Source organism: Chiloscyllium punctatum, chromosome 42, assembly GCF_047496795.1.
Source record: "Chiloscyllium punctatum isolate Juve2018m chromosome 42, sChiPun1.3, whole genome shotgun sequence".
NCBI lineage: Eukaryota > Metazoa > Chordata > Chondrichthyes > Orectolobiformes > Hemiscylliidae > Chiloscyllium > Chiloscyllium punctatum.
This window is the reverse complement of record NC_092780.1, coordinates 17,142,062-17,151,112: the sequence shown is the minus strand read 5'-3', so window position 1 is coordinate 17,151,112 and position 9,051 is coordinate 17,142,062. Positions and strand designations below refer to the sequence as shown.

Genomic DNA, 9,051 nt, shown 5'->3' with positions numbered 1-9,051 from the left:
TAAGGAGATTCCAAATGATAACAGGACAAACTGTTATTTTCCAACCAACCATGAAGTGACGACATGAGATTCTCATCTATGAACAGTAAGAGGTCAATTTGCAAGCATGAGCATATATTGACATCTCATTATTACATCATCTCCCTTCACTTAGATATAGTTTCCCGTTCTCTCACCTGCTGGATGGAAACTAGATGTCAACCATTCATGACATGAAAATCATTCTGGTTACCCCAGTTCACTGCTGGTTCCTCTGACCCTTCATCTTAGACACAAGTGTATGTATGTTTCAGAGACATCAACTATATACACTCCCAATGGAGTCCAATGGGGATCCAGATTCGTGTCAGCAAAGTGGAATGCCAATTACCCTCTGCTTGACATGTCTGGGGTAATTGACAGAGCCATGCAGGGTAGTTCCAGACTGCTCAATTTGGTACGTGTCTATGCTTTAAAGATGGCACCGATGCATTGGCCAGTACTTGCATCTCTGGTGAGTGGGGACACACAACAGGGGGTCAGGGTTGGGTGGGTGGGTGCGGTGGGGTACAGAGAGTCATGATGCATTGGTATTGAGGTGAATTTGGGAAAATCACATGGGAAAACTAGCTAGACCTCACAGGGAGAAACCTTCCATGAAACTTGCTAAAAGTAACATATAGCTGACTTTGCTAAAGTTCACCCCTTAATTCTGCTCCCCAAGGTGTTTCTATGACTCGTTTTAGCAAATAGGGCGTCCCTGAGGTTTCTGAAGAAAGATCACTGGGCTCCACATGTTAACTCTGCTTTATGTCCAAACCTGCAGAGTTTGTCCAGTCGTTTCTCATTCGTCACTCAGATTTCATTCAGTCATTTGTCCATTGCATCAGCAGTACCTTTGTTTTTATTTTAGTCCTTGAAGATTGTTGATCCTACTCTTAATCTGGTTTGGGTTTGACAATAAGTAGAGCATACCCCAACTTCATATTCAAGAGTTTGTAAATATTTCACACAGAGAGTGGTACATGTATGGAATGAGCTGCCAGAGGATGTGGTGGAGGCTGGTACAATTGCAACATTTAAAAGGCATTTGGATGGGTATATGAATAGGAAGGGTTTGGAGGGATATGGGCTGGGTGCTGGCAGGTGGGACGAGATTGGGTTGGGATATCTTGTCAGCATGGATGGGTATATGAATAGGAAGGGTTTGGAGGGATATGGGCCGGGTGCTGGCAGGTGGGACGAGATTGGGTTGGGATATCTGGTCAGCATGGATGGGTTGGACCGAAGAGTTTGTTTCCATGCTGTACATCTCTATGACTCTCTCAGTGCACAGGTTGGACTGCAGTCTGGTGCAGTTTGCAACTAAGCCTGAACAGCCTTGGTGTCGCTCCTTTGCAGCGGTTCAGCAGCTTTCTGTTGAGGCTGTGATTGGTTCTCTCGGGGTGATGTCGCTTGGATCTCCGTGTTTTGATGCCTGGCCACGGCTTGTGTGTTGCTAGAAATCTTGGAGGCGTTGAGCTGAATGAAACCTCAGCTCCCAGACGTTCATTGCGACGCGGACAGAGGCTGTGCAATTACCCCGTCGCCTGAAATCACAAGTCAGCGGGACTCAGAAAGTAAAAGACAGAGAGAAAAGCAAGAAAAACACAATTGTCAGCTCCCACCTAGTGCACGAGTTGAAAAAGTGGAAGCTACTTGTACCGAGAAAATGAACTGAATTCCCCATCGTATCGGACTGTCTGCAAGCTTCACTTTGCTGTGACTGATACGTGGGAGGTTTTGTTTTTAATTCTGTATTTCGAGAGCCCGCGACCGGTGGTGAATGCCCGAGACTACAATGATGAACCGCAAAGGGATGGTGGCCAAGATTTTGTCCCGAATAAGGACCGACTCTTTCCACAGTAATTACACTCTCCTGGGAAAAGAACTGGGAAGGTAAGGGTGAAAGGGATCCACCCGTCGGAAGCTCAGGTCTATCGATATTTCTTCCAGTCAGACCATTTAGTACATACCTGTGGTGCCCGAAATCCGACCTGACCGATTGCTGTAAATAAATCGCTGGGATGTATAAATAAATATTAGCAAGATGTATCGATGTTCAGTTGTGGGGGAGGACAGGAGTCTATACCAAAGGGTTAATTAATGACGACTTTTGGGGGGAGAGTGGGTATGGGTATGTTATGCACGAGTGGGCATTGTTTCTGAATTGAAGTTTTTTGGCGAACGCAAATGAAAGGGTTATTTTTCTAGGTTGGTCTTCAAAGGGTTAAAAAGGGACTGCAGTATGAGGCGCCTGGAGAAGTTGCACGGGGTTAACTTTGCACTGTAGTGCCAGTAAATGTAATCACCAGTTCAGAGTCTTAATTGTTGTTTAGCATTTTGCACAGCCGTAGGTAGTGAACATTTTTTAAAAAACAAGTAAAGCACCACAGCTACATTTAATCATAGCTCAACATTGAACCAGGATGCAAGCAAGCATTGAGGAAAATAGAGACTCTGGTCACTTTATGACTGGATAAATGCAATTTTTGAGAGCAACCTTTTACATAATCATCCCTGGTATTATCAGACTTCAGAGAATATGTATTTTTTTTTAGATTAAATGCAACAAAGAATATAAATGTAACTATTTTTGCTCATGGCAGACTTACCCCTTCCATCCTTAGCAATAGTCAGTCAGATTGTTTTTCGGTGAAGGCAGTTTTTTAGATGGGTGGTCAAGTCAGTGACATTAAGCCTGCAGTATTTAGGAGCACATTTTTATTGGTGTTGTGTGTTTTGTATCTCTATTGTACAAGAATTGATGGCTATTTGATTTTAAATGCATAATGTTTTCTTTATATTTGCCTTTTTAGGGAATAATTGCTGTGAATTTGGACATAATTCCTGTTTTCTGCAGATATTTGCTCAGGTGCTGCTCTGTGCACTTGTAATTGCAGTAATTTTCCCATGATTTCAGTCTCTTTGCTGTAACCCCAAGGGTGTTGAATGCCAAAGTCATTTGAGTTCAAATTGATCGAAGTTCTCTGCAGGATATTTGAGTTCACCCAGGTCAGGCTGATTTATCTGCAGACATCCAGACGAAGCTAAACTGCACCTTCAAGTACCTTGAATGATTGTGAGTTTTTAGATCATTCAATCTGAGATGTACTTTAGAAAATCAGGGAATAATGCTTGAGACATGAATTTGTGTATCCCCAAATTAGACACCAATGTCATAGCCTTAATAAATAGACAGCAACCTTTCCCGAAGAAAAAGTGTAATTCAGCAGCACCTCAGATTCCAGTGGTCTGTCTTTTGTCCTGGGATCTGTAAACTAACAATGCAACATTGGTCAGTGTATACCTTATCGATTGTCAGTTTATCTATTGTCTCCTAACCCTTCATAATTAATAGCTGTATATGGATTGACAGCACTGTCTCAAGACTAACTCTGACAAGAAACCTGTTTGAGAATTGGAGAATAGTGATATGAAGCAAGCGTAGGCCATTCAGCCCTTTTGAGTCTGCCCTGCCATTCAATGAACTCAAGGCCGATCTGATAGTGGTAACATTGTATTCCCACCTACCCGGTAACATTTGATCTGTTATTATGTTTATATATTATTATTGTGTTGGGGTAGGAAGGGATGGCTTTGTTGGAAGCCTTACAACAAGTAATGAAAGTTGCATGGTAACAGTTTATCTGGTATTGTTAATATCTCCTCAAGATTTGATTGTCTGAAGTACTGAAACTGAACAGATAAATGACAATAGATAATTATGTAGCCCTGTTTGGAGGATGAGCATGCATTTCCCACTTATACATACTGGGATACATTTGTAGCTCAAAATAAACTGTGTTTGTGATGTCCTTATCTGAGCAAATCTACTCTCTAGTAGAACTTGCAACTCCTTCCCTTACGCTTTCTTCTCACGTTCACGGAAGGTCCGAAGTCTTGCTGGGACATTGTTGCAAATGTGGTGTTCGAACAGTGACCTAGTATCCCATCACATCATTGTTCTTCACCTCGGAGTTGAAGGAGTCAACTATCAGAAGCTGAAAGGCCATGGCATTGAGATAGTTTTCATTTTCACTGCCATCAGCAATCCAATTTGGCAACTTTCAAGACTCTAATCCCGTAAGACCTAGAAGCAGAAATAGGCCATTCAGCCCATTGAGTCTGCTGCTACATTCAATGAGATCATGGCTGATGTGATAATCCTCAACTCCACTTTCCTACCTTTTCTTTATGCTCCTCGACTCCCTTACTGTTTAAAATCTCTGTTTCAGCCTCAACTCAGCCTTGACAGTCCAATGTGGCAAAGAATTCATAACCAACTGAGAGAAGAAGTTCCTCCCTAATTCTGTTCATACATACCAATCAATGTAGTCGGGAAATAGAAGCACAGATTCCTATTAGTATTCAGAACTATTTTGGGCATTTGGAATAATTCAGTGGAAATAATTGTCCAGTTTAAAAAAACAATTCCAGCAATAATTATGTAGTATAAAAGATGTCCTGTCTGCGCATGTCTCTGAAGTGTAAAGGAGGTATAAATGATAACCAGGTAGGATTGACAAAAATAACATGTGGAATAAAATGAGGAAATATCTTAAAATGCAGCATAGACAATTTTTGATCTAACTGTAATGGGAACGTACAGGCAAAACATGGATTCTGCACTTTGTTTTAAAAATGGTGTCGTATTACTTTATTAAAGACCTTCTCAAAATAAGAATTGCATAGCTGGGGTTATCCAGCAGGGTGGTTTTAGATACACCAGTAGCTTTTACAATAACAAAGTATTTTGGAAAGTTTCAAAAATGCTGACCATATTGCTCAGTTTTCCAGGATGACGCACCCTTTAAAACAATTTAAATTTGTATTAAAAAGCTGAAAGTATTCTACTTTTCTGTGCAAACTGAAAAGAAAAACTTAAACGTTATAAGGGTATATATCTCTCTGATTTAAAGTTATTTCCTTGTGGTCAGACTGATTTAATTGCTAATGTGACTGAGCTTGAAGTATAGATTGTCTGTCTATCTCCAAAGCACAGTTTGGAACTAAATCTTTATCCTCCGGTGAATCTCTGCAGTGTTACTTTTGTTGATCTCATTAACGTTCTGAATAAATCTGAGAAAATCTTTCAGAACATCTTACCATAACTTTCTTGTAATTCAGTAAAACCAGAATGTTGCTAAACTAAATAGAGCTTTGACACTTTTTAACCTAAATGTTTGGTGAAGATTACTAATCTGCAGAAGAAATTTGCTGCTGAAGAAGGGAAGGCAGGTATATTTCTGGAGAGTAGCCACTTCACAATAACACAACCTAAGAAGTCTTGCATTGTGCGTCTACAGGATTCCTTCCCATTCTGTGATCCGTATTATCCTCTACACAAGTTCTCTCTGTTGGAGCAATCCCCAGATTGGAATCTGTGGTGACACTGCCAGCTGTCAGCTTAAGATCAGCCACAGATTTGCTGGTTAGATCTGGGCGTTGCGCCAGAACAGCTCCTGTATCTTCCTGCCTCTGACTGCAAAGGCAGATCCTTGTAGATGAAGATGTAAATCAATTAATCTAATTAAAGTAGAATTGTAGCCCTTTATTCAGTCATCTTAGGGATTAAAACAAGTAGCTTATAAAGTTAAGTACAAATCTGTAATATTATCACTAGTACAGTCGATGATTGCTTGCACTAATGTATATTTTTATTAGCTCCCATAGCAGGAAATTAGATTTTCTGCTTTTAGTTAATTTCCCAAAAAATTGACATTTCATATTTTTAACTCCAGTCCTGTCTAGGAACTAAGTAACGCTTTCAAGAACTGGATTAAATGTACTGCATGTGTATTGTCTCTTCCTTTTACTTAATACAGATTTAATCTTGCACATTGTCACACTCTAGTTAGTCCTATTCAGGGCCAAACAAGAGGCACAGATTTTGCTCCTGAAACCTTGCAGATAGGGAACAAAACCTGAAAGAGCCCTATTTAGGCCTTCATTGCAAAATTAGCATCTGTTTTGAAGTTTGCTGCTGCATGTTAGACAGAAGCTGTTTCTGAACATCCTGCTCTTATAAAGCAACCCCCCTCCCCAAATCTCTCCATATTGGGACATGATGTAAGCATTTATTTGCATTTAGGTCTAGTACTGTGTTTGGAATTGCAAAAGAATGTGGAATTAGTTTTCTGGTTTGCTGAGTCTAACATCCTTTTGGAATGCTGAATAATCCAGTACAGTTGACCCATGAGTTGTTCAAGACCTAAAAGATCTGACTTGCCAAAGGGTATGCTGGAAAGTGGAGTTATTAATGAATCCCATGCATAAAAAAAAATTCAGATGCTATCTACTCAGACTGTGATCATGTATACATTTAGTGCTCAAATTTATATTGCCCTTTTCTGTCTCCTTCCCCAATTTGGCTAAGCAAGGTACTTGAGATTTCAAGAAAACCAAAAACACTGTAAATGCACAATGCATTGTTAACCCATGCACAATGACCTTATGAGGAAAACCCCATGCAAAACCAATTGTTCTGCCCACTGCCAGCAGTAGCCTGTTTTCCTGCTTAGTGAGGGAAAGCACTGGGGAAAAAGCATGAGCTGACTGCAGAGTTGGTGGAATGGACAGAGGAGGAACTGCTATTTTCCATCCACCTTGTGAGCTCCCAAAACCACCCGCAGTAGAATTTGGTTCTTTTAGCCACAACGGTGTCAAAATGAACAGGAAATCTGCTTGCTGTTTTTCAGTGCAATGAACAGGAACATGACGCTAATAAAGACGTAGAACTTATTACAAAATCGCAATTGAAATTAAATTGTGGACAGTTGGTACAAAGAGGACAAGATATATAATGTATTTATGTGTTAAGAATACAGATGCAATAAAGTTTCTTCTATACATGGTGGTCGGTTTATCGTGAAATTTCAGCTGAGAATCTGTTGACCACAATCTGTGGCTGTGAGGGAGAAATTGATATGCTGACACCAGACCGACACACCAGCTCGATGCAGATAGTCTGTGGGGGGAAAAAGAAATCTGCTCGATGCTGGCAGGCAAATCGTTTAACACTTCCTCACTGCCCCAGAGCTGAGACCTAAGGAGATCTGTGTCCATAGCCTGGCAGTCTCTTTCATTGTAGCATGTTCATGTTTCGAGTTGAATGCACTCATCACCAGGATTGCTGCTGGGACAAGTCAGCTGAATATTTACATTAAACCCAAAGATTGAAATCCTCTGACAAATATGTTCTTCAGAGCAGTGCAAACTTCTCCACAGATGAACAAAACGCGACAGAGAAATGTTTGAGCAATGTAGGAACTTAAAGAGCATTGTTGTTGGGCTAGGCTTTTTGCAAATGGACTTATTTTCTCTGACAGTGCCTGCCAGAGAGCTCCTGTTGAGTGGTGGTGGAAGGGGTCTGCCTGTTTCCTGATACCTTCTGTTTTCTGTCAGGCCAGTATTTTCCCAAGGTGCTTTCATTTAAAACTCACCCTTTCATTCCTGTGGTGATGGCTCAAACTGTAGTGCAATTCCAAGCAGTTATCAGCTCCTTACATCTTTTCCAAAGCAATCATTTTTCCCCTGTCCCATTAGAGCATGAATCATAATTCTCTCATGCACATAAGATCTCCATCAGGAGTATTTGATTCGTGATTAGGAGTTGGAATATTGGCCATTTTTCCCTTCCACTGCTGGGTGACATTGCGACCAAGAGACAACGCCACAGCTGACCTGGCTCTGATTACTTACCCACTCAGAGACAGAGGAAGTGAAATTAAACTTCAAGATTCAATCATTTTCAGGCTATGCAGTTTCCCATTGACCAGGATGTTGCAAATTATATGTTGCTCCTAATTCTAGTGGAGTCCGTGTGCAATTAATAAACACAGTGTTGAATGCCAAGATTAGGATTCTTGTGGTGCAGTGGTAGTTACCTCTGAGCCAGAAGGTCCAGGTTCAAGTCCCAACTGCTCCAGAGATATCATCACAGCCCTGAACAGGTTAATTGGAAACTATCTTGAATGCAAAAATCATGTCAATCCCTCAGGGATTTTTCTAAGACTTCACATTGATGGTTTTTCCTCTTAATATTTAAAACTTAGGTTATATGAGCTGTAAAGGTTGCCTCCATTAGTACTGTTTTGTGATAAATGCTGTGTCATTAGATCATTCTTTCTAATGGTATAAGAGGTCAGCCCATGATATGTTCCAGGATTGTAATGAAGTACCAAATGTTTTAGTAATGTTGCACTCATTCTCATTGCAAAACTGCAGTCGCTATGTCTTAAACATTATTGAGTCAGTTACTTAGCCAGTTTCCTGTAGAGGGAAATTAAGCAGCAGCTAATCTGTACATTTCAATCATTGACACATAGCTATCCCCACTCTTTGACCTTCTGCCAACCACCTGCATTGAAAATGTCTTGAGGACTCTCTATTGTCGCAGTGTTTGCTTCCCTGCTTGTAATGGATATTTGAAGAGTAGTTGGGGGCTGTTCATCTTGAAGTAAGTTGCAAATACCCTCACAATGCTTCGGGGGAGCATGACCTGAAATAAAAAGGATTAGACTTTTAGTTTTGCCATTCCTGGCACCTTAGTTTTCTTTTCTGAGCGTTTAAACAATACTTCACTCAAATTGAACTCTTTGCGTTGATGACCATGCTAGGGCTCCATGGTTAATGAATTAGGAGGTGTTTTGCTACTGAACTATTTTGATTCTGTTTAGGTCTCGACAACTGGCAACCTTGTCATTTTATGTCAAGTCTAATTTCTGGAACTGTTGATGACTTTAACAAGGTTATTAACAGTAAAAAAAAAGTCACAATTGATATTATTCTTTATCAGGTTTAAACCCCCTTTGTTCAGCTTTTCCAAGGTTTTCAGTGATTTTTTTTTCCATCAAAATTACAATCGAAGATCAGAAAAATCCCTATGGAAAATTTCTCTCTAGAAATCGTAGTGGTGCAAATGGAATTATCAGTTGAAATGCAAAAGTAAAGTTTTGTCAAGAGTTTAATATTCCAGATTTCTGGAAGCTTTAAAATCATATTTAGTGTACAAGATTAAATCCTTTAACT

At 40.3% G+C, this 9,051-nt stretch overlaps 1 protein-coding gene across 1 annotated transcript in view; it reads left to right on the top strand.

Moving 5' to 3' along the window:
• Positions 1-1,412: 1,412 nt before the first annotated feature.
• The window catches only part of stk17al (serine/threonine kinase 17a like), a 53,143-nt gene continuing 45,504 nt past the window's right edge, over positions 1,413-9,051 (top strand). The window contains exon 1 of the mRNA XM_072561522.1: positions 1,413-1,917. Within this exon, the coding sequence (XP_072417623.1) occupies positions 1,805-1,917 (113 nt within the window). The 5' untranslated portion in view covers positions 1,413-1,804. The remainder of the gene's footprint in view (positions 1,918-9,051) is intronic.